Source organism: Hippocampus zosterae, chromosome 1 (assembly GCF_025434085.1).
Source record: "Hippocampus zosterae strain Florida chromosome 1, ASM2543408v3, whole genome shotgun sequence".
NCBI lineage: Eukaryota > Metazoa > Chordata > Actinopteri > Syngnathiformes > Syngnathidae > Hippocampus > Hippocampus zosterae.
In genome coordinates, this window is record NC_067451.1 from 19,501,441 (window position 1) to 19,528,619 (window position 27,179).

Below are 27,179 nucleotides of genomic sequence, written 5' to 3' on the forward strand. Positions count from 1 at the left end.
TGTGTGAGCGCACGCACACGCCAGTGCTGACAGGCACATTCAGGCTGTGCTGTGACCAGCGATTGACAGAGGGAGGGAAGAAGTTTGCAGCAAGTGCTGTGCTGTGCCTTTGCAATGGAGAGGACGCAAGGAGTTCACTTCTCCCAAAAGGCATCAACTTGTCGTAACGTGTATGAACTACAGAAGTGATGCAACGTCATCAGGCAGAATTTGAAGCAAGAGCTATCAACAGCAAGTTAGGTAAATATAGCAATTAATTTTAAATTCCTATGTGGAAAACAAACTCAAGAAACCTAACACGACAGTAACTCGTCACAGTTGGACCGACCGAATCATTATTGGATCATTATTTTCACCTGCTAGTTCATGCTGTTAAGTGTGTTTAAAATTCACAATGGTGTGAATAAGATGCATAGAAATATATCGTTATTTATTGGCCAAGATTGCACGAATGTAAGTGGACCTATAAGATGCGTACCACCAAGCAATTACGTTGAAAGAATTTATGTTAAACAAATTCCTGATTTGGAGTTTTCAATGAGCAACTTTTTCACTTGGACTGCGGCTTTCAGTTCGCACTTAATTTAGGCTACACGAGTTCCATCACTTTGGGTATTATAAACAAACATGCAATATTAAAATTGAGAAAATACTTTGTGCATAATACAAAAATGTAATGTGTGCATAAATGAAAGCTTCCTAACACTGACTTAACAGCAAAGCAAGACCGATCTCATACGCTTTCACTTGAGTGCAACTTGGTATAATTTTCTCTCATTACTTAGTCACTGCAGCCAATGCTGTGTGATGCATGAAAAAGTTAATGGGGTTGAAAAAGTGTTGTCGGGAAGACATTCCTGATATTGCTGTGGACGTTGCTTTTCTCCCCTTTACTCTCTTCTAACACAGAACTCCATCAACCTGACAAGACGTCACACCAACCCCAAGTTTAATTTCCATTATGTAATCCATAATGTTTCCATCCATGGTTGTTGTGCTCTGTACTAAATTCCACCGTGATAATCATTATGCACATTGTGACGAAGCACACCCGTGTAGAGCCACAGCTGTGTCTCCCATTCACAATCTATGCATTCCTCACCTGTATTCCACAAACATTTGTACAATAAGTACAGCAAATAATTTGAAAGTTCATGTCGTAAATTTTGAAAAGTAGTAGTAGTAGTCGCTATATAATGCTAATTTTTATATTAGAACACCATTCTGTCCTCTACTTTGGTATTATAAAGACATCGACTATGTTTACATGCCGTCAATATTCAGGTTAAAGTCCACATTCCAGGTTATGAAACATTCAGAATACCCCGTGCACATACATAAGTAGACAAAGTTACTCCCATATACAAGGTAATTGTGATCAATTGGAATATCCCCATCTAAACCGGGACGCTTGGACGTCATTAATTTCTCCAGTCAATAAGGGGCATCATATTCATGACTTTCAATACACAAGAGAGCAGTTTCCTCCTCACTCCAAAAGTGTGGTTATGTGCTGCATCTGAGCTCTACCACGTTTGTTTATCTCTGCTTATGTATTTCCATTGGGTTGCTCGCCAGACATCGCACATATAGCTAGTTCCTGTACTCAAAAGACCAGGATTGCTTGCAAACAGACCATGCGTAATCCACAAACCAAGTGTTCCGATACACATCTTTATGACCAAATATTTGGGTTAGATAAGGAGTAATGAAAGGAATTATTCAGATTACAAAAAAATTTGAATATGAGCATATTGGGTGGTTCGTGTGTGTTTACATGACTTGCACAAGAGGAATATTGCTAATATTCTGTTTTTGACAGGGTTATTGAGTGCATGTAAACCAAGTCATTTGTGCTCCATTCAGTGTTTATTTGATATACATTGTCATTTTGACCTTATATGTGTGAATATATGAGAAAATTACACTCAAAAAACATTTGTACAGTATTTACTTGATTTGAACAAGTATCCCATAAAGACAACACCATGGCTGGTAGACCACTTACCGCACATGAAAAATACATACACATCTTGACTCATACAGTATATTCAATTTGAGTGCTCTCTTATTCAGTGGTGTCGTGATGTACGAGCGACCCGACTTTTTCGGGCTATGAAACGTTCGCTTGATTTTGTGCTTGGACTTCGAAGCAAAAATACGACCACTGCATCGTGACAGTGAGCTCGACTCACTTCACAAGTAGCAGTTGGTCACATGTTGAAAAAGTCTTCAAAAAAGAGGCTTCAAGCTAACATTAAACCACAAAGAATTATGAACCCTGATTTTGTTGACAGTGCAGGTGCCCTCGGCATAAAAACTGGCGCATGCTAATTTTTGTACCGAGGCAAGTCAAGTGAAGCATGTTTTAGAATTCGGTAGACCACGTTATGCCTTGCTGGACGTTCCGGCGGACCGAGGGCATTTTTCATTACACATCCCCGGCACAACTCACAATTTGGTGACAGAGAGTAGACTGGTCTTAAGACCAGGTTCCATTACCCCACGAAACTAAAGTGCAAACATCAGTCTTACCATGCACATCGGTGACTTTCTTTCTTTTGATATTTTGGTGGCCTTTAGAAGTGGAGATAAGACACTGTGTAAGTATGCCCGAAACCAATTGACAAAGAAAATTAACATAGCAAAGAGACGCAATGCAGAGAGGCTGAAAAAACACTTCTGCTCATGACTCTGCATCCGTGTGGAATGACCTGAAAGCAGTTACAAACTACAAAATACCATCCCCCCCAAGCAGTGGACAATAAGGGACTGGCTCACGATCTAAACATGTTTTTCTGCAGCTTTGAAAAGGACCCCTCTACTTCCCACACATGCCCAGAAACTACCTTATTCACACCCCAGACCGAATTCCCTGCCCTGGAGATCCACAAACAGGACGTCAGAGAGCTCTTCAAGCAGCTGAAGATCAAGAAGGTCGCGGAGCCTAAAAAGGTGTCCCCCTCCTGCCTGAAAGTCTGCGCTGACCAGCTGGCTCCGGTCTTCACACAGATCTTCAACAGGTCCCTATGCAGTGGGGCATGTAGAAGCGGGAGATCGGCGATCTCCACTTGCAGATGTTATGGCCACTGTGAATGGGCACGTGGTGACCACCTTTCTCCCTCGATTGCACACACACAGATGCACAATCAGGGCTGGAAGCCTTTGCAACAGTCAACTTTACATCACCCGCAATTGGAGAGCTTGCATTTCCTTCTAAACGTACTTTGATCCCCTTGTAGACTGTGCCTCACCTGTGCTGAATTTAAAGGGAATGAGGTGAGTCGCTTTGATTAGCCAAGAACCAAGTCGGTTGTGTTCACTTCCACAACGGTACAAATGCCTATTTTTCCCTGCGCCCATCAATGAAAATGCTTAAAGACAGAAAACATCACCCATGTGTACAGAAAGCTTGCACTTTGCGCAAGACTTGCTCTGAGAATGAAAATAGGGCTTGTTGTGAATAAACACACAGCAAAAAGTGTTGGAAATTGTTTCAGTCTTTCCGTTCTATTTAATTATGTTGCAAACTGTGTACATTTAGAAAGTAAAATATAATAATTTGCTATTTTTCCCAATTAAAAACATCTCTTTTTTGGGGGGAGGCTCGGATGCATAAACGGCATTTCCATTCATTTCAATAGTGAAAGATTATTTGAGATACAAATATTTTGAGTTATCAGTATAATCACGTATGAATTCAACTTGTATGTCAAAGCATCACTGTGTGTAGGATTAAAACACTTCAAAGATCTGGGAAACCTATAAGAATAATTCTTAGGGCGGAAATATCAGACTGGTGGTGGTGGTGAAGCAATTGCATGCAGCAATTCTGACCTCAGTGATTTTTTTTACAGTATTGGACCATACATCTGAGAGCACATAAAAAAAAATCAAAGGAAAAGAGGATAGACACCGCTATGTGTCTCAAGGAAGACAAAATGACATTCGTGGCATTTGAGGACAGAATCATTGAAAAAGAGAGCAGATGTTATTTTGTTACGAACAGTTTTGGGCAAAGTACACGAGATGGCTTGCGTGCACATCATCGGGGTGAGGCCGGGGTGATTGAGGAATTCTGGGTAAGTCAAGTGCAGGGATGTGCCGTTGACGACGAGAGGTGATGACTGATGAGTGCCGGGGAGGAACAAGAGAAGGTGAAAGTAGACAGTCGAACGTGTGATGTGAAAGACTTGCAGGAGAGACTTTCCCCACAGTGGGTGACCACTCAAAGTGTCATTCATTTAAAAAAGCTGATGAGTGGCTGGAGGAACAGCCCCAGAGTTCCCAGTACACACACCATCACAAACACCCACAGGAAGATCCGGTCAATGACCATGGCGACGTACTTCCAGTCATCTTCAACCTAATGAGGACAAAGAAACACGTTAGAGGGAGTGAGTTATGTTGTATATACTCATAAGATACACTAATAGAAATCTTTAAATACTAATTTTGGCTGAGGTGTACAGCTTATTACTATGAGGTCAGGGCATCTCAGTGACCGTTTGTGCACATGTTTGTGTGTGTGTGTGTTTGTGTGTGCGCACGCGTATTTGCTCCGGTATACACTTTGATCATTGAGGTGCGCACAATTGAATCAAGGCTGTTGTGGCCATAATGCTATTGTTGTGCCCAGAGAGGAGCCCGCATGATTATTCTTCACAACAACAAACATATCGCGCTCATCCAGAATGTGAGGACGAGACAAGAAGCTTTCCTCTCTTTATTTAGCCCCATGCTAACACTGCAATACAGAGACGCACACAGGCTAAAGGACACTGGGGATTTGCCTCAGTGTGTATCTTTCTGGTTCTCTAATATTGGAGGTCTAGACCAGAAGTCGATAATATGTTTGTCCACTGCCTCAGTGATGTTGTGGTGTTTCTTTGAGAGAAATACAAGATGGGCTTCACATGTACAGTGGATATAAATAGCCTCCCCATCCCTGTTCAAATGCCAGGTTTTTGAGATGTTTAAAGCATGAGATCGCAATATCATTTAAATACCGTACATTTTCTGCTATTTCTATATGTTAAAATAAAAGAAATTATTTTTTTTTCAAAACAGGAAATGAAAACAACAGAAACTATGTGGCAGTACAAGTGTTCACGACCTCTGGTAACTGGGATGTGACATCTTTCAATGTTTTCATTTTTCTCTCTCGGGCTGCGGCACACGAGAAAATGTCAGTCAAGCAACCAACTGGTTGCGACAAAAAGAAGACATTGTCGACAGTACAGACAAAAAGATGGGACTCGCATTCAATTGATTGGATCCATTCACTTGAAAAGACCCGGCGACCTGCGCACTGCTCTTTGTCTTCAAACATGTGAGCTGTCAATAAATCTAATGATACTTCAGTACAGTGACTGCATCGCTTTTCTTGTTTGTGATACCGCCATACCAGTGAAGCTCTAATCTAATCGTACAGTTGTCTTGTATTATTGTCATTTTTTGTTAACTTTTCTTTTGATGGCGGCGCAGACACCCGCAGCGGCTCCTTTTGTTTTATGTTGAGAGGGAAGAAATTTCATCTGTGCTGTATGTTACACATAGGTATAGCATATTTGACAATAAAGTTGTATTCAATTCAGTAATGACCAATAACAGCTTAGCCAAATGTATACTACAGATATACCTGAAAGTTTATATATTGTCAATTGAGTCTGATCTATAACTATTACTTCCATTGGTAAAATTGTTTAAAACTATGAATACACAAAATAGATCAGACTACGTTGAGCCTTTAAGGTCCACAATTTGTATATTATTCGCTCGTTACGTTTTCAGTTGGCAATCAGAAAATGAAAAAGTGACATTTTTTTCTGATGTTTGTTTTTAAATGCGATAAAAAAATATTTATTTATTTATGTTTGTGTGTATGTGTGTGTGTGTGTGAGTCAAAATAAGAAGTCACATTTTCCATTTCAGTTTTTGATTGGCAACGTTAAAGTAGTGATGTACCAACTGAGCATTGAATTTGAACATATACCTCTTTGGCTTTGTTACGAGTCCTCATGTTCTCTGCGATGTACTTCACGCTTTCGATGGCCTGCTTGACTTCAGGCGAAATGACAGAGAATGCCACGACAGCATTCACTTGAGAGGGGGAGTTCAAGGCCCTTGGCAATTTGGGCAGCTCTGACTCTGTGGGTCTCTGTGTCTGAGGGCCCTGAGATGAATGGGGGACCTTGGAAGGAGGGACAGGGGTTGGAACCTCCTTGCCTCTGTAGGGACATCTTCTGTTTAGATCCCGCTTATTGTCGCGGTTCATATCACCGTACTCGACGCAGTTCATGGAGCCGCCCACTGAGGAGGCCCCTCCTCCACCTGACCCTCCATCCAGCGGTGGGCACGCCACGCCCCCTGTAATACCGCCAACGCTCACACTTCCCGACCCGCTCCCAACGCTGTTCTTTCTCTTCTTGTTCCCGCCGCTGCTCCCTCCTCCTGCCGTCCCCGCCGTGATGCCGGCAATAGACGAGCCGCCTTGGTCGATCGGCCGCCTCATCAGCATGACTCTCGGCAGCACCCCGAGGAAAACGGACCTTACCCACTCGGGCATCGTGTGAGTCATGGGGGTGCGGTAGTGAACATTCAGCACGAACACGGTGATGACAATGCTGAGCGTGACGAAAATCATGGTGAAGAGGAGGTACTCCCCGATCAGCGGGATGACAAGCGAGGTGGAGGGGATGGTCTCCGTGATGACCAGCAGGAACACAGTGAGGGAGAGCAGGACAGAGATGCACAGGGTGACCTTCTCGCCGCAGTCGGATGGGAGGTAGAAGACCAGCACGGTGAGGAAGGAGATGAGAAGGCAGGGGATGATGAGGTTGATGGTGTAGAAGAGCGGCAGGCGGCGGATGTAGAAGGAGTACGTGATGTCTGGGTAGATCTCCTCGCAGCAGTTATACTTGATGTCGTGCTTGTAACCGGGCGCATCAATGATCTCCCATTCGCCGCTTTCCCAGAAGTCTTTGAGGTTTACCTAGGTCATTACAAATTTGAATTCAACGGAAGCCACAAGCTGTTTTTAAGGGCATATAATGTTACGCGAGATAATTGGATTCACAGAATGGCATTTTGAGACACTCGTACCTTTGAGCCAATGAGCACCAGGTCGATCTTGGCTTTGTCATAGGTCCATGAGCCAAATTTCATGGAGCAGTTCTGGTAGTCAAAAGGGAAGTAGGTGATGTCCATGGGGCAGGAGGATTTAAAGATAGCCGGAGGAACCCAAGTGATGGTACCATCGAACTTCAACAGAGCCTTGGTCTTGTCCTCCACCAGAAAATCCCCCACGGCACTTCAAGAAAGCAGGCCCAAGAAACCCAAGTGTCATTCCACGTAAAGGTCTTCACAACATTTAACTGGAAAGGTCAGCACACGGTGAGCTAAATACGAAAATGAGGCCTGATTATTAAAGTGTCGTGGTGAGGTAAATCTCTTCAGCAGACAGTATAAACATGCAATAACAGAGTATTATGTCATCTAATCAGGGTTTAATCTGTTCTGTGTCAAATATTGACAATGTAACCCACAAGGCCCATCTCTCATTTTGCAGCCTAATTTGAGTATGAGACAGCCTTGAAAATGTGTTCCCTACCATTTCAGTATAACGCCACCGACATCAAAATTAGACTGAAAGTTCCGTCTCTCTTATAAGTGGGTGCATCAACAACATAAATACAGTACATGCAGTGGACCTTTAGCAATCTATTCTAGTCTGACGCATTGTCATGACAAAGATGATAAAAACATTGACTAACTGATGAATCAAACTTACTTATTGTATAAAACAATGTCTGGCCTCCATATCTTATTGGATGGAACTCTGATAAACTCAATTCCATCATATTCAACCGGTGCCCATCTTAGCTTATAGTCATTCCAAACCTAGACAGCAGAAGAAAAAAAAATAGCCCAAATATTTTTTGGGGCACAGCATTACTTCTCAATAATGAGGATGAATATTAGGAATGACCCATGAGTGCGACTCACATGTCTCAGCCAGAGATTGGTTTCCATGATTTGATTCACCTCATCCTGAAACGAAAATAATTGTTACATAGCCTTTTAAAACACATTTTGGCATTTTCTTCTCAGAATGATGTCTTAGGTTCTCTTTACCACTTTGACCAGTTGAGAGATGGACACCTCGAACTCCACCGTGACCGGATCAGACACGTTCTCCACTGGTCGGATGAACTGGTTGTACCTTCGGAATAACCTCCGAAATAAACGGTCCTCTGCTTTGGATGCAGAACAGCCTAATGAAAGAAATTCAAAGACAAACAGTTTGAAGAGCATTCTATTAAATGGGAATACAGTATGTGGTCTGTTGAACATTCATTAAATCCAATCATGTCAATGTTGTTTTCCACTAGGCGCTACACTCTGGCTCTGTAAATGCGCTTCCCCTTTAGAAAAAGATTGAAGTAGATGATGATCTTTGTTAAAAATAACAAAAGGAAATTATGGATCGCACATAAAAATGAAAGCAAACGCAATCTTTAATAATATCGAGGAAATGTTTCTACAATTGACTGGCAATGATAAAAGTTGGGGGATCTTTTTGTTTAAATGTGTACGTGAAACAGAAATAGAGCTTAATAAATTACTTTGGGATTTTCAAGAGTCAATGAAGAGTGACTATGGTGTCAAAAGATGTCACACCGATGAGGGATTGCAAAGACAGTGTCCTTGAAGCCAAGAGCTGCAGAATCTGCATGACTTCGTGCCATCGTGAATTGTCAAATACAGTTTGTTGATATTTGCTATGCACCCGAAATATACAGCAAACTACTGTTAGACTCTTTGATGCCTCGTGTACATATGTGCATGAACATTGTAAGGCTGGACTGAAGGTCACATTGTGGAAAAGTGCCAGGAGTAACACTGCTGCGCGGGATGGCATACAGACCCCCTCACGCCTGTCCGAGCAGAAAATGTTGCCTCGCTTGGGACAGTGAACACTCAGACCACCAGCGCACTGCACCAGTGTCCTAACAAAGCTCCAACATCTTCATTTCGATGCAAACATGAGTCATCAACATTATCAGCATCCCTATCCAAACCCATTAGCTCCAGCATGATTCATGAAGGAAAATATGGACGATTTGTGAGATCAGCAATCACTTCTTTTGCACCAAACTCAACCAAGCATGCCTTCATAGACCTTGCATTGTGCAGTGAGACACAGTCATGTCGCAACAGAAAAAAACGATGCCTCGGTTCGGTGTCACCAATACAAGTCAATCAAAGCAAGCAGACTGTAGGCAAATAACAAATGATCAAGCCACATTACTTCAAGGGTGATGCTTCCATCAAGGCTTTTAAGCTGAGAAATTATGCACACACAATTCAGCTCCATCCCAAGTGCAGCAACCTGTACTTCCTGTGCTGCACTAACCACTATATATTAGGGATGTGAATCTCAGCTCTGAAGACGATTCGATACACATCTCGATGCACTACCAGCGATGCGATATTTAAAACGATACATGGAATTTTCTGGCGACACGATGCGATACGTTTCACCGTCTTCGTGATGTGATACGACGCGATATAGATTTAGTTTAAATCAATGCGATCCGATACGATACAGTGCAATTTGTTGTGATATTGTGTGTGCAATTAAACATGATGCAAATACGCCTAGAAAAAAAGGTAAAAAAAGATGGAATTCAGTATGGTATTGCAAAAGGTAGACCACTTTATTCCTTATAAACAGTAGAACGTGTAAAACAACTTATTTAAGCCCTTTCACAATTGGTTTTTGTGCAAAGAAAATGTAAACAATTTGGCACCTGAGACTCACAGCTGTTGCTATAGTGTAAACACAAACAGACTATTCTCACTGAGTGTCTTATATGAAATATATATATATATATATATATATATATATATATATATATATATATATATATATAGCGCAAGATGTGAACCCATCCACTGTAAGTGCAACTCTTTGCGCACTGTTCAGCGACACAGTAATCTCACTTCTCACTTTGTTGTACACATCGGGAATATGTTTGTAAGTGAACACAGACCTGTCTGGTATTTTATACCTGGGTTCCAAAACGTGCACGAGCTGTCTGAAACCCTCGTTGTCCACCACGCTAAGGCTGGAGGTCTTTGCACATGAAATAAGCAGTGACCTTAGTTATAGCCATTGCGCGGTCACAGTGAGTTGCAAGGGGACTCCCAAAATAAGAGGCAATTTTTTTCTGATCCTGACCTGGTTTACCAAGAGTTTCTCCGGTGTCCGACGAGGAACTGGGCGTGGAAGCGGGGGAGCGGGAGGGAAACTTGTCGGTGATCTGATGCCATCGTTTTAAGTGGGTCTGCACATTTGTGGTGCTGCCGTTGTATGGCTTCTTAGTACGACATTACGTGCAAATTACGGAGGTTTTATCAAGCTTTCAGTCTTTCTTTTCGAAGCCGTAGTATTTCCAAACATAAGATTTGAATGTTGCGGCTGCATTAAATATAATAGTTTCCTTGCTGCTGCTTGCGCTAACTTCCATAATGTTTCGCTAGTTGTGTACTGGACTGTATGTGACGCACGGCTACCGTCCGTGTTCCACACAAAACGCAGAGCAATGATGGTGCATTCATTGCGCCTAGGAAAGGGCAACATATATGACGTTTAACATGAAAAAAACGGCGCTTAAATCGGATTTTACCGATACCCATCAATGCATCGTGATGAATCGCGTCGTACCCAGTGAATGAGCCGATGCACTCGGATCGCGCACGTGCGCATCGATGTATCGATTAATATCGATTATTTCCCACACCCTTAGTACCCAGTGAATGAGCCGATGCACTCGCATCGCGCACGTGCGCATCGATGTATCGATTAATATCGATTATTTTCCACACCCTTACTATATATACAGTATATATGGAGGTCAATGTGCTTCACTGATCGGCCAGTTGGAGCACAATCCCATGTACGTACGCGCAAAAAGCTACATTCACCATAGAATGAATAAAACATGTCGCTTCCAAAAGCACTTTGGGAGGTCCTCGTGAGAGGAGACTTTGAGTCTCTCCTCTTTCATCTATAACCGCTTCTACAAGGTGTGCGGAGGAATAATTGTTCCAATTGTATTATTGTCGATGTTATGTCTTCTGCTGAATTGTTGTTATTTTGTGTTAAATGTTCTGGAAAGCGCTTTGTGACAGCCGCAGCTGTTGTGAAATGAAGATGGATTGTATTATATCATTTTCAAACCACATTTATTGTGTTCTTACCTGATCATCTTTAAGCCTGTTGTAGATTTGGAAAAGTGCTGCATAGATTGCATGTGTTCAGCAACGTAGTTGTTATAGTCAGCTATTAATAAACACCACATAAAGCCGAGTCTACTGAGGCCTATATGCTGTCTAAAGTTTAGACAACTTCTTTATGACTTTAGACTCTAAAAGTCATAAAGAAGTTGTACCTTTAATGTCCTGGGGACTGCGCATGATGACAGAATGTATACATACGACATGAAAGGCTGTGTTGTTGTGTGCGGATCTGGCTCTTGGCTTGTGTTTCTCCGCTATTCTGACTTGTCCAGGGAAATAACGGAGCTGATTTATTGGAAAGGTTACCTTACTGCCACCTCAATCTGAAGTGTACCACAAAAGATAAAAGTGTGAGACAGGGACAAAGCTAAGACAATTGGCATTACAATTTAACGCTTTGCAAGAAGGTAACAGGTGGGAGGGGGGGGGTGCTTGTAAACCTGCTTTGTTATGGACATGTGGTCAGGGGCGACAAAGCCTTCCCTGAAATGAGTTCAATTTCAGTTTTTCTGGTCTGTGCTTTGTAATGACTAGTTTTAGAGGCCGGGGGGTGAGGGGTCCCAAAATGTCCATGATTTCATCGTTGAAACCACTGAATTGAATTTCTAGTTCAAATACAAACAGGAAATGGGAGAGAGATGAAGTGTGGCAGCAGGCAACATCACCTGACCTGGAATTGCGCAATCTCTCAACAACTGGACTGAGGAGGCTTGTTTTGGCAAGGGCTTGTTTTTGTCTCTCTTTAAATCTCCAATATTTGCTGATTGCATAAAATAAGAGATTTTTTTTTTTCAAGGCATGAGATAAGGCAGACAGTACTTTGCCACACAAAGCCAGACTAAGCATTAGGCAAAAACAGGGAATTGCCTGGGGCCCCAAGATTTCCAGTGGGCACCCAAACATCTAATTTGAAAAAAACGATGACTGGTCATTATGTTTTCTTCCATTGAAAGCAATTTAGATGCTTAAACGCATCAGAATGCTGAATATATCATGTTTGTTTTGACTGCTGCAGTCCTCCCTTCTCATGCAATGAAAATAACAGTTTCCCAGTATCTATTGTAAGGCTGCTAATTTAATTCCAAAGATGCCCCTTTGTTTGGCTGATACATTTCTATTGGTATTGGTATTGGGTCTAACCCGCCTCTGCATAGTTACGCCATGTGCTGCGCAGGATTTACCCTAGTCTTGCTTTTTTGTTCTTTTTTGCTGTTTTTGTCTTTTGTCACATGTTGTTTGTTGTTTCATTGTGTGGACCTGATATGGACTGTTTTCAGCGCTTTTTGGCCATGACATTCGTCAAAGGAGCAGTATCTGTGCTTGGTGGTTGCGCCTTCTCGGCAGCACGCCTGTACCAGCACAGATTTCGATTGGGAGGAATGTCGGCGCCATTGACTGTCGTTGCTGGACAGACCTGGGGCGCTTGTGTTTTTTGCGCCAGTAATGGGCAGCATTTTTCACAACCCCGATTTGTTCAGTGGCTATGTCAGCGCTGTTGGACAGTTGGCGTTGGTGCGGCTGGATGGATGGCCGCTGAAGTTGAGGATGAGGAGAGAGGAGCGTTGGCGAAGAGCGCCGATGCGTATTTGGAACCGTGAGTCGCCGCTTGGAATTGAAATGGATTTCCATGGGACAGGAGAAGTGAACCAATCTCTTTTTTCGGCAATGGATGCTACAGCTTCTTGTTGACTTTGAAACTTAGCTTGTAGCCGACGTGTGCACATTTTGAGCATGACGTCTCTGATCCACTGGTTAAAGGACACTTTGATTCTCTCCTCTTTCATCTCAAACCGCTTCAAACAACAAAGCGTGTGACGGAAAAGTGGTTAGGACTGGACGACTGTCCATGTTTTATGTTATGTGTTGTGTTTATTATTTTACCTTATGTTAACTGTTTTGTAAAGCGCTTTGTTACAGCTGCCGCTGTTGTGAAAGCGCTATATAAATCAGCATGTATTGTATTGTATTGTATTGTATTTCTAAATTCGACTCAATGCCCCACTAGCCATTAACATCACCACACTTTTACCCATCCCAAAATTCACGGTTGTTGTTTGTTGTGTGTGTGCGTGTGTGTGTGTGTGTTTATATATATATATATATATATATATATATATATATATATAGCGGCTGGATAGCTCAGTTGGTAAGGCATCGGTTTGGCATACGGGAGACGGTGGTTCGAATCCCGCTTGGGGCAAAAATGAGCACATAACACCATCCAGTGTGGGTCCTTGGGCAAGATCCTTCACGCTAATGCCTACCTCATACAATGATGAGAGACAATAAAACGAATGACATGCCGGCTTAGACGTCGCCCGGCCAAACAAGGTCTGCGTCAGGTGCTGGGGAACCAGAGCACCTTGATGAAAAATGGGCTACTGGAACAAAGCGGAGATGGGCGAGAGGCGATAACATGGCTCTGTTGGAATGCTACTACTCAAGCAACCCTAGTCAGAGGGGTTACATGCAGAGAATGTGGGCTAAATGGTTACTTCGAAACCCACAGTCACGGTTGACCACGAAACAACTAGTAGCTCAGTGTACAAACATCCACAAACGGCAACTGCTGTCACAACTTGAGATTGATGAGGTACAATGCAGGTTCCATGGTGAAGGGCCCCAGGATGCCAGATCAGAGGAGGAGGTCATACAAGAGATTGGGAGGCAAGCCCCAATGAATGCAGATGATGAGATTGGGTGGCCAGCCCCAATGAATGAAATGCTGAGCGAGGCAGCAACTGACCTGAAAGCTAAGATCATGGCGAGAATGAAACCTAGAAACCGATTACAACGGCTATGTGAAGTACCATCTGAAAGTCTCATAGAAAGTGTGAATGCAGCACTGAGGGCGATCCCTACCGTAACGATCACAGAAACCAATGAGCTGATATACGCTTCAGCATCAGTGATCCTGGAGACTCTGGGCTATAAGAGCAACCATGGAAGCCATGAGATATGTTACCCACCATGGAAAAGACGGTTGGAGGCTAAGATCAAGGCGGCCCGGAAAGATGTGAGTCAATTGACGGAGGCCCAGAGAGGTGTGATGAAAAGGCCGATACCCGAGAGGTACATCCAGATACCTGAAGCACTCGAAACTGCCAAACAAAGGCTCCAAGCCTTGTCCAGTCGCCTAAAGCGGTACACGAAAGAGAATGAGGCCAGACGAATATACAGGCTGTTCGCAACACAACCTGCGAAAGTGTACGCTCAGTGGCAGGGTCCTAACAACAGAGCCGACCCACCAAGACTGGAAACTGAAAGGCATATGGGAGAAGGAGGTTGCACATAACAGCAGTGCACAATGGCTGGTGACCTTGAGAGAGGAGCACAGCAACCTCCCTGAACAGAACCCAGTTACCATAACAGTGGCAGACATACAGGAAAGAGTCTCAGATATGAAGAACTGGACAGCACCAGGCCCGGACATGGTCCACACCTACTGGCTAAAGAAACTCACTCCATGAGCGCCTAGCAGTACAAATGAACCAGCTGCTGAGGGATGGGACTCACCCAGAATGGCTAACCGAAGGGCGAACGATCCTGATCATGAAGGATCCCTCGAAGGGTGCAGTTCCATCCAACTATCGGCCAATAACCTGTCTCTCCACAACATGGAAGCTCATGTCAGGCATCATTGCGGCTAAGATAAGTGGACACATGGATCAATACATGAGCGAAGCACAGAAGGGCATTGGTAGAGATACTAGAGGAGCCAAACATCAACTCCTGGTTGACAGAACAGTCGCACACGACTGCAGGTCCAGACGTACCAACCTGTGCACAGCTTGGATTGATTACAAGAAAGCCTATGACTCGATGCCACATACTTGGATCACTGAATGCTTGGAGTTGTATAAGGTGAACAGGACCCTAAGAGCCTTCGTTGCGAACTCGATGAGGATGTGGAAAACCACACTTGAAGCCAATGGCAAGCCACTTACCCAAGTGTCCATCAAATGTGGCATATACCAAGGTGATGCACTCTCCCCACTGCTGTTCTGCATAGGACTGAACCCCCTAAGCCAAGTAATCACCAAGACAGGCTATGGATACCGCCTCAGAAATGGAGCTACAATCAGTCACCTCCTCTACATGGATGACATAAAGCTGTATGCTAAGAGCGAAAGGGACATAGATTCCCTGATCCACACAACCAGGATCTACAGCAGCGACATCGGGATGTCATTCGGGCTTGAGAAATGTAGTCGGATGGTGACTAAGAGAGGAAGGGTAGTCCGCACTGAAGGGGTCTCACTCCCAGAAGGAACAATAGCAGACATTGAGGACAGCTACAAGTACCTTGGTATACCACAAGCCAATGGCAACCTCGAACTGGCAACAAGGAAAGCGGCTACGGCCAAATACCTCCAGCGAGTGAGGCAAGTCCTAAGAAGCCAGCTCAATGGCAAGAATAAGACCCGGGCAATAAACAGCTATGCCCTGCCAGTGATCAGATACCCTGCAGGAATAATAAGGTGGCCAAAGGAAGAGATTCAGACCACGGACGTTAAGACCCGAAAGCTCCTAACCATGCATGGAGGGTTCCATCCCAAATCCAGCACCCTGAGACTGTACGCAAGCCGAAAGGAAGGAGGCCGGGGACTAGTGAGTGTGAGAGCCACTGTCCAGGATGAAACATCCAAGCTCCATGAATACATCAAGGAGAAGGCTCCAACGGATGACGTACTCAGAGAATGTCTCAGACAATGGGGAACAGAAGATGAGGCGCTGGAAGAGGGACCATCATGGGAGGACAAGCCCCTACACGGGATGTACCACCGGACCATAACCTAAGTGGCTGATCTCAAGAAGTCCTATCAGTGGCTAGAGAGGGCTGGCCTGAAGGACAGCACAGAGGCACTCATCCTGGCTGCTCAGGAGCAGGCCTTGAGCACCAGAGCCATCGAGGCACAGATATACCACACCAGACAAGACCCAAGGTGTAGGTTGTGCAAAGAGGCACCTGAGACAATCCAACACATAACTGCAAGGTGTAAGATGCTGGCAGGGAAAGCCTACATGGAACGCCATAACCAGGTGGCTGGCATAGTCTCCCGAAACATCTGTGCGGAGTATGGACTGGAAACCCCAAGGTCAAAATGGGAAACACCTCCGAAGGTGGTGGAGAATGACAGAGCGAAGATCCTGTGGGACTTCCAGATCCAGACTGACAAGATGGTAATGGCAAACCAACCAGATATCGTGATCATAGATAAAGGGCAGAGGAAAGCCGTTGTAGTGGATGTAGCGGTCCCAAGTGATGGAAACATCAGGAAGAAGGAACATGAGAAACTCGAGAAATACCAAGGGCTCAGAGAGGAGCTGGAGAGAGCCTGGAAGGTAAAGGTGACAGTCGTGCCTGTGGTGGTCGGAGCACTCGGGGCAGTGACTCCCAAACTAGATGAGTGGTTGCAACAGATCCCTGGAACAACATCGGACATCTCAGTCCAGAAATGTGCAGTGCTGGGAACAGCAAGGATACTGCGCAGAACCCTCAAGCTTCCTGGCCTCTGGTAGAGGACCCGAGCTGAATGAGGGACGGACACCACCCGAGGGGTGAGATGAGGAATTTTTTTTTTTATATATATATATATACATACATACATACATACAGTATATATGCTTATTGGAATGGAACACAAATGAAACAGTGTTTCACAAGAAAGAATATAATATGTAAGGCATACTGAATTTATGGTTAGGAAGATTTGAAACTTTTTTCTATTTTTGCATCTGGGGAAAGTTGGCGCATGGTAAAATGGCTTTCCAAAAGTTTTCTGGGGTCAACGCGGAGGCGAGCTGAGTCTTCTGGAGTAATGAAACAGTCGCCCTCCTGAGACACTTTCACAATCTCAATGCCTGGTACCTGCTTACACTCCGCGCACTCCCACAACCTTGCCTAAGCCTCTAATTGGGTGAGGGGAAAGCAGAGCAATTATCATCAGTCAATTAATTCGACCTTGTGTTCACTGTTGAAACATACGTTTGGGCTGTTTCTTATTTCTTACACTGGAACTTTGATTCTCATTATTCCCTCTCCCACAAAGAACATAAGTAGCGATTTTAAAAAAAGTTACTTATAACCTTTAGCCACTGTTGAGCCTGTGTTGAACTTTTACCACATGCAACACAGTGGTATATTATTTCAAGCTTTTAAAAGGAAAGGTTTGGTTTGTGCAACTCTAAAAGTGTGTTCATGGAGGCACGTGTGACAGCAACACAGTCAGTGGTAAAACATTCATGACTTTAGATGTTTTGTCAAGAATTCATAACAGCTCACTGTGACTGAGCGCCAGTCCACGGTGTACCCAACCTATCTTGCCCTAAGTCAGCTAGCTGAGATAGGCTCAAACTCATCCATGACTCTCATGTGGGCAAGTGCTACAGAAAACATATGCATGAATGAAACCAGTTTGTGCAAAAGCGTGCATTTACTAATCCACACTTAAGTGTAAATGGTTTCTTCTCACCTCATGAAACCTGCTCATATTTCTCAAGGTTGACTTGACTGAATAACCACCGACATTTTTGCTCCTCAAAATGAGCCTGAGAGTAACAGACATGAACGCGATGACAACGTGACAAAGTCTTTGTTCTCTGGCGACTGAAAACCAGTTGAGCAGTCACGCGTGTTCGGCCTCAAATAGCCACAGTGATTGAGAATTAGCCAGTGTGCCTCCATATCTCATGGCTCCAGGAGCCCAAAGAGCCAAAGCCTGTGAGAGGCTCTTTGATCAGGCATGTGCTTAACAGGATGAGGCTTGGAGCAAGTGCTGGACACTCTGAAGAAACTAATTACCCGCCAATAATACACGGTTGACGGTGTGTGTGTTTTTGTGTGTCCGTATGTGCCACACACCTTCTCTCACCTCTGCCTCAAACAACATCGAATTTTGTTTCAGTGATGCATGAAATTCAGTGGCCTCTTGCTTTGCACACTTTCATCTCTGAGGATGTGGGAGTTGATATCTGATTCACTGCGAACGTTAATTTAAAATACAAAGACGAGATGTCTCAAACGTAAAATATGATTGGAAGGAAAATGTCGGGTGTTGTTTGTTTGAACTTTGTCAAGCCGAACCATCAAATACTGTAATTGACAGAAACATCATAATCTTTGAAAAATTACCCTTTATTTGTGTTTCGGAAGAAAACAAAATCAGCAGGTCACTTTCAATACACAGTTCAAAGTTGTCGTATCATATGTACAAATATATTCATGAAATCTTAAGCAAAGTGTGCGTTTTGTTTGTTCCCTCCACTTTACCTCCCTAAATTCCATATATATTAACTTGGCAAAAAAGGCGTTTAAGTGAGGTGAAGTCAAACAATAAGCAAGGTCAGATCAGGTCAGAGACTAACGCTTGACACAGAAAAAGACAGATGTACATTTCTTTGGGTGTTTCATCTCCAGTGAACACAGAGAGATGTGTTGGATGAGGGGGGCAGACAGAAAGCCAAGAAGCCCTGCAGGTAAAATGTGAAGTGGGAGCACAGCACAAGGGAGAGTGGAAGGGCATTTGGGTCAGAAACACAACACAGAACCATCTTATGATGGACAAAGCCAAACATGACTAAGCGAAGGTCAAAACATTACAAGGTCATCAAACCTGTCATATTCATTGCACACTGTTGCCATGAGAAACAGACAACTAGGAACATTTTGGGAAAGGGGTGGTGATTTTGTTGACATCAGCAATTAGCAATCATCACATTATTAACCCTTATATTATATTATATTATGTCAATTTGACCCGTTTCAGTTTTTGCGGTGACCAAAACACTAGATATCCTTTCTTTTTCTTCATGAAATTTAGTGACTTTTCCTCATCTTGGGTCACGAACTGGTGTGTAAAATTTGGACACTCTAATGTGTAGTGGGATGTCTGTGCACAGTTTGAATACAAATATGATGTCGGGGTCATTTTGACCCAGACACTTTAATGTGGGCAAGCAGCTTTTCAGATCCAAAAGAAACATGTCTAATTGATGAACAGTACTTTGTTTTGACTGCTCATTGACTGCCAGATACCCAGCCAGGTATGTGTAGAGCAGGAACTTTCTCTCATTTGACTCGTCACTCTTCTCATGTCATTTCTTTGACCAACATACCAAAAATGAGCTCCAGAAAATTTACAGCTGAATAAGCTTCATCACAGAGTTTGAACTGGGATAGTGATGCAGAGGAAGATATTTCAGAGACACAGGATCTTTCTGGCACGTATGGCATCAAAATGTGGGCAGCCTGTGACGCAATATCTAGTTTTGCATGGAATATGCGAGTGCATACTGGAAAGCTACCCGGAGGAGCATCTGAGAAGATTCAGATGATGTGTGTGGTGCTGAGGATGACTAAAGGACTGCAAAGTCATAACCTCTTTACAATATTACGGCCTTGGAGATGAAGTTCAGGAGAGAAAGCTGACTATGTTGGTAACAGTCAGAAGAAATAAAACAGAAATTCCCGGTGAAATTCTGAAGATGCAGGGCAGACCTCTGCATTCCTCAGTATTTGTTTTCACTGAGAAAGCAGAAGTTGTTTCATACTGCCCAAAGAAAAACAAAAATGTTCTTGTAATGAGCACAATGTACACAGATGCATCTCTGAGCACAAGAGAAGACATGAGGCCACAAATGATCCTGGAACCACTAAAGCCTGTGTGATGTTTGAGACACAATTGTCCTGACCATTTGAGAATTACAAATTCAAAGTGTGAGAATCGACATCTTGGTAAGAGAACGTGTTGCACTGGCAGCTGCAGCTAATGGACTGAGCGCTGCTAATGTCTTCTTGTGTCTGCAGTGCGGTCACAACAGGGGAGGTGATTACACAAAACATTAGCGAATCATCAGTGTTCACATGGGCGTGAGCTGACACTATAAGTGGGTGCTAAGTTACAACCGGGAATGGCCATTGTGATACAGTCGGTCTTCATCATCATTGCGGATGTAGACTAGTCAAGTCAACAGTATTTATAGAGTACTTTCAAACAGCCATCGCTGCAAAGTGCTGTACATGGAGCAATTTAACTTACACAATAAACAGTGAGACAAATCTGTAATAAAGGCGGTAGAAAGCACCAAACAGTAAAACAAAGAATAAATCTAAGTCATGCTGAGTCGAATGCCAAAGAATACAAGTGAGTTTTGAGGTGGGTTTTGAAGAAGGGCAGCGAGGAGGCTTGCCGAATGTTCAGTGGGAGGTCATTCCAGAGAGAGGGACCAGCAACAGAAAAGGCTCGATCCCCTCTGAGCCTCAGTTTAGTTCTTGGTACTTCTAATAATGTCTGTCTCCACAGACCTGAGGCGCCGGGCAGGTGTGTAGGGACGGAGGATGAGCTCAGAGAGATAACGTGGCGTGAGATTATTCAGGGATTTGAAAACAAATATATAAATGACTACAAAAATTCAGGGTGACATTGATCGACTCTTGTCTAATCCCGTGGAGAAAGTCATACCTCGGTCTAGGAATATTGCAATGGAATATCACTCACAGTCGAAGTTGATCCAAACGGATTTTACTTTTTGGGGGAACGCTTGTTTGCTGAAAAACGTGACTATTTGCTGTTGTACAATAAAAGTATTGATTTGCCTTCATGTTAGGACATCATAGTGCCAAGGAACAATGTTGAAATTGATTGAGGAGCTTCATTTTGACAAAAGTCATGCTTTAAGATATCCTTTATTTGTCCCACACTGGGGAAATTTACAGCCTCCAGCAGCAAGAATGTGGGTAGAAAGAAGAAAGAAGAAAAAAACAAACAAACACTGTTCAATTAAGTGCAATATAAATACAAAATGGATAAATCACAGTGCTATTTACAATTGTTTTTCACGGCATTTAATTATTATTATTACCGGTATTATTATTATTATTAGTGTTGTTATTTTTGTTCAGCAGCCTGACAGCAGTCGGTAGGAAACTGACATCTCATGGCATCTTGTTAGCAAGAAACTATGTGGAAGGTTTTTCCTTTGGACAAAATGAGTAGTGCTTTGTTGGCATCTATTGACATCTTGGTGGCAAGGATCGATGGTGAAGTAAATTGAAGAATTTTATTTTGACATAAGTAGTACTTGCGACCATGCTGAGGTGTGTCATAAAGCTTTATGGAGCGGGGTGGGCGTTTGCATTCTTTCCTTTTTGCAATAGAGCTCGGTCCCTATTCCCTTCAAATAACCGGGCTTCTGAAATGTGTACTCAATTGGACCATTTAAGAAATGTGCTTTGCATTGAAATTAGTCTGTTGATTAACCATTATGTTACATATTTGAAAAAAAAAAGGTTTATCATGAAATTGTCTTTTAACAAACAAAGCAAAGATAACGTTACACCTGAGTCAGCCAGGTTTCTTGCTTGTATTTGACCGGAAGGCTTTGAGACTACACCTTCTAAATTCCAAATTGCCAGACATCCCACAAATCTCAAATGCAGCACTGGCAGTGTGTGTGTTCATGCTGTAAGGGGCATAATGAAATTAATCCAATCCATGGGTGGTAGAGTGAGACCTCTGCTTCTGCGTGCATTTGTAATTCAGAATGTGTGTATAGAAGTGGCATGGGTGTGGGGGGAGCAGGATGAGGGGCCTCAGTGGCAATAGTCATAAGGCAAACGTGATAAGGAGATCCAACAGCCCCCCTACATGGGCCTTAAGCCACACGCAAACACACGCCTTTTCACTGATTGCCCGTCAGACTTCAATGCAACTTCATTACATCTGGGAGGGAAACCAGAGAGCTGCGTGCTCGCATCAAACACACGAGAACATTTAAGTCTGGCAGAAGAGCAAATACGCTTGGTGACGGTGTGATGCTAGGAGACGTCTCTTTGCAAGCACAACCAAGCCAGACAGGCTTAGTGTAAACAAAGCTGCTGAAAAGGGAGAAACCAAAGCCAAAGGTGATTTTACTTTCCGGGCGCATAAAGCCATGTTGCCCAACACAAGTTTGCTTTCACAACAAATAATTGTTGCAATAATGTTTAACAGTATCAAAGTGATTTGTTCAAATTATTTTTACTAATTTAATTTCTCTGGGGGCGACCCCGTAGTCCAGGGGTTAGCACGTCAACTTCACAGTGTAGAGGTATCGGGTTCAATTCCAGCTCCGGCCTCCCTGTGTGGAGTTTGCATGTTCTACCCGAGGCTGTGTGGGTTTTCTCCGGGTACTCCGGTTTCCTCCCACATTCCAAAAACATGCGTGGCAGGCTGATTGAACACTCTAAATTGTCCCAAGGTGTGAGTGTGGGCGTGATGGTTGTTCGTCTCTGTTCGTCTCTGTGTGCCCTATGATTGGCTGGTAACCGGGTCAGGGTGTCCCCCCGCCTACTGCCTGCCTGAAGACCGCTGCGATGCACCCCTTGCGACCCTAGCGAGGATGAAGCGGTGAGGAAAATGAATGAATAAATAATTTATATAGCCTTCTGTTGTATTCTGCTTCTTTAAATTTGACCAGCCAGCTTGACATATCTCCTTTATAGGTTTTGTTACAGTACTAACAAGCACCCCCCCCCCCCACACACACACACACAAAACAGTACATGAAGATAAAGGGTCAAGCCCAAAACCCACAACAAATCAGTTTCATGCCAGTTTGGCCGGACATCCCTCTAAGCTGCTTCATCAGGCAAACGGCTGCGGGCCGCTAAAACATATTATGCAATTCAGCTGATTTCAATCACTAAATCCAAAACCTTAAGACATGGTCTCATCTTCAAAATGTGCTGATGTGCACCATCACCAACCCACAGGCCGACTTTTTGAATGTCATAACCGCATCGAATATTTGCGCTTTGTGCCGCACACCTCCAAGCCACCAGAGTACGATTATTCGACGGAAACTGCCTGATGCTACTTGACTGCAGATTCAGCGTTTCATCTCTTCTGGTCACAAATTATCCAATCATGGATGACAGGAGTGTGGGTTTCTTCAGATTATTACAGGTATCATCCTAGCCATTGAGGGATTGGGCAAAGAAGGAGAGGGCAAAATCCTGTTTTTTGTTTTGGGAGGTTGGGGGTGGGGAGGGTGTTCCAGGTTTTAACCCAAATAACCAAGAGAACCACAACGACTCACAGTAGATGTCTTCTTCTTTGCTCTCTTATGTCAGAATACTAACTTGGTGTCTACTGCAAGTAGTCATTGCCCAGTTACCTGATATTTTACCAATTTTAGAGGGGTGGGAGGGGGGTTTTGTTTAGCCAGCAGAGTCAAAGCTGTCGGTATGAAGATAAGAGAGGAGTCGATCCACGTGCATTAAGTTTAAGTCTGTGTGTGATTCAATGATATGCAAACAATGACTTCAGTGTGACAATGTGAAGTATTCAGCACTGCTCGCGAGGGGTGGTGTGGGTAACGTTATATTTATTTCTGCTTGGGTCTTTGAAAGTGAAAAGCTTAAAAATATTTGCGGCATAACAAAACATTCATAAGAACCAAAGTACAATACAATACAAGTACTTCTTATCTCTGTGCTGCACTTCTTTCCTGGGGAAGACTTTGAATCTTTTGGCTGCAACTTTTAAAATCAGAGGTATTTAGCATGACCAGCGATTCCCAACAGATGCATTAGCTATGTCACACCCTGCAGGGTTTGAGTGACAGGCTGAAAAAGCGCTGTTGAAGCGGTCAGAACACCAAAATTAACATTATTGCTACTTAAAAATGTTAATACATGTACCGTATATATCATCTGGAAATATGCTCATTATGCTGTGGACTTTCTATTCACAAGAGAAGATCATCTCCTGGGGACTTAGCTTCACTTCACTAAATTAAATGACATTCAGGAAATTAAAATACCACTACTTAAATGGCCCTCTGGGGAGTCACTTGAGGAACCCATGACAAAAGTAGTTCGTTCTATTTAAAGCACACAAAAAAATATGGTGGAACCACAAATATTAGAAATCATGAGTTATTGGACCACCTTAGTGACTAATTTAAACCAGCAGAATACATTCCATGTCAGAGTGAATGTGATAAATATAAAACACACTTACTTCCTACTACTACAACTAATGGTCGTTTTGACAAAATTACATTTTTCCTGCGTGTACTGTTCAACGTGAGTCGCCAATACATAACGGGAACATATTGGCTCTGCAAAGTCATCATGATTCAGACAAAGGTCTGAGTATGTCCACTTCAAAATATCAAATATTTATTCGATACACCTACGTTTTTGAGTAACAGCTGCCGATGCACTTTCAATCATGAATTGAAAGGGGAAAAACAACCAAACACGAATATAAAATGAAGCATTCACAGGGAGCAAAAGGCATACATCCCATGTTGTGTGGAAGGATGTCTATTAAGCATCCCAAAGTGAAATATAAATGATCCAGTTTAGAGAATGTTGCTCAACACAATAAGTTCTGTCAAGCAACACAACATGGCTTTCACATTGAGGGCCTCTTTCTTTTGCCCAACAATGACCTCTTGCCTGTGCGTTTGCACGGGGACCCACATCCCTGCAGATCGCATCAACATCAGCCGTGTTTGTATTCATGTGTTTTATACAAACGATAAGCTGCAAAGTAGCTTCGGGCATTGAGGTATGGATGTGTATACTGTATATCTACTCGGGCATTGAGGTATGGATGTGTATACTGTATATCTACTCACTGTCCATAACATTGAGGAAAGTTGCATCTGAATGAGGGCATGCATAAAACATGTACAACTGCCAGAGAGAATGGAAATAACAAAGTCTCAATTTGCACTGGATTGCAGGGGCAGAGCTATGTCGTGGCCAAGGGGGGCTATGGCCACTTCTTGTCACTCTCTGGCCACCCCCACACCAAGAGGAAAACTTTTACACCAGTGACTTTTCTGCCATTTTCACATGAATGACCCCTTGTTGTTTAGAATTGTGAAGGATTAAGAGATTTTTGCGTCACTTTGTCTTTCGCTCTCATTAGAATGAACAAGCCATCAATCAGAAGTTGTTACAAGAATGAGAATGATGGGTGTGTGCACAATATCGCAAATACTCAACGAGGTTTTGTATCACCCTGGCCACCCAATTCAAACATTTCTGGCTTTGCACCTGCTAGATTGGAACTAGAATTGAAAATGGATGGAATGTTTCTGGAAATTTACATGGGTTATTTGGGAAATATTCCAAATCAAAACCTTTCCGTGGGAATTTAAATAGGAATTAACTAGATATTGAGTGTAATTGAGTTGTATTCAAGTATTCAAGAATAAATGCAAGCATTTCATTTTGTCATCGGCAGACATACATGTACAATAAAGCGCTCCCCTTGTCCAAATGTGAGGGTATTAGAGTACCTCAATTACTCTTTCATTCATTCATTCTTTTTCTGATCCGCTTATCCTCACAAGGGTCGCGGGAGGTGCTTGAGCTAATCCCAGCTGTCTTCGGGACACCCTAAACCAGTTGCCAGCCAATCGCAGGGCACAGAGAGATGAACAACCATCTACACCCACACTCACATCTAGGGACAATTTGGAGTGTTCAATCAGCCTGCCATGCATGATTTTGGAATGTGGGAGGAAACCGGAGTACCCGGAGAAAACCCACGCAGGCACTGGAAAAGCGTGCAAACCCCACACAGGGAGGCCGAGCCGAACTCCGAGTGTTCATTCATTCATTCATTCATTCATTCATTCATCTTCCGAGCCGCTTGATCCTCACTAGGGTCGCGGGGGGTGCTGGAGCTTATCCCAGCTGTATCGGGCAGTAGGCGGGGGACACCCTGAATCGGTTGCCAGCCAATCGCAGGGCACACAGAAACGAACAACCATTCGCACTCACACTCACACCTAGGGACAATTTAGAGTGTTCAATCAGCCTGCCACGCATGTTTTTGGAATGTGGGAGGAAACCGGAGCACCCGGAGAAAAACCCACGCAGGCCCGGGGAGAACATGCAAACTCCACACAGGGAGGTCGGAGCTGGAATCGAACCCGGTACCCCAGCACTGTGAAGCCGACGTGCTAACCACTGGACTACCGGGCCGCAACTCCAAGTGTTTCCTTCATTATTTTTTTTGGGGGGGGGGGGGTTGCGTTTTTTTATATTTCCCCAACAACACGAGGGAACATCAACGGCAGACCTTCGATTACAATACAATACAATACAATACATGCTGATTTATATAGCGCTTTCACAACAGATTGAGTAAATCCCTTCTTTATTTCCATAAATGACCATTGATTCCCATGGAAAACTTGAAACTGCAGTGTCGTGGAATTTTACAAGCCTCTTCATTGCATCACAGTGACTTGTTTTTCATTCAGTATTTCCACTCCAACCACATGATAAATATTATATAAATGCTTTACCTTCAATTGATTAGTGATGCATCAACTGTTGGGCGACTTGTCTTTTCTCATCCCCGTATCCATAACATCCTGTTTAAGTTTGGTTTCCAACTACACTATGTCTTTATCTTCCCCCTCTACAAAGGATGCGTTATTTGGATTGGACATACACATAAATGCGCAATTCCTTCACTTTGCTTCAGCACAACTAAAACCGACTCCAACCATGGAGCCAATTCTTTACAAATTCACTCAAAGCAATGACATGCGTGTAAATTGCTACTTTTGGGGGTTGTTTTTGCTCTGTGAGTGCACCACCACCACCCAGTGCGCTTACCTTGCGCTGTCATGAGGACCATCAGGAGAACGACGCTTGTTTTCCCGGGAAGACTCATGGATGCATCGGGCAATCTGGGGCGTTCTTCGGGATTTGATTTGATATCCTGTCAGTGATCAAATAGGGAAACCCGGCCACGCTTTAGATTAAAGAAGCATTTTTCTTTTACGCGCCGCGAAAGAGAGGTTTGGACTCGCGGTGCGCTTGACCAGGCAACTTCGGCGCCTCCCCTCCTTTC

At 43.5% G+C, this 27,179-nt stretch overlaps 1 protein-coding gene across 1 annotated transcript; it reads right to left on the minus strand.

The window, feature by feature from the left end:
- Window positions 1-453: 453 nt before the first annotated feature.
- LOC127603110 (neuronal acetylcholine receptor subunit alpha-3-like) lies at window positions 454-27,179 on the minus strand. Its single transcript, XM_052069246.1, has 7 exons — window positions 26,942-27,179; window positions 8,137-8,276; window positions 8,008-8,052; window positions 7,793-7,902; window positions 7,105-7,312; window positions 5,996-6,994; window positions 454-4,366 (listed from the first exon to the last, which is right to left on the minus strand). The coding sequence occupies exons 1-7, from the start codon at window positions 26,997-26,999 to the stop codon at window positions 4,241-4,243; spliced, it is 1,686 nt and encodes a 561-aa protein (XP_051925206.1). The 5' UTR covers window positions 27,000-27,179; the 3' UTR covers window positions 454-4,240.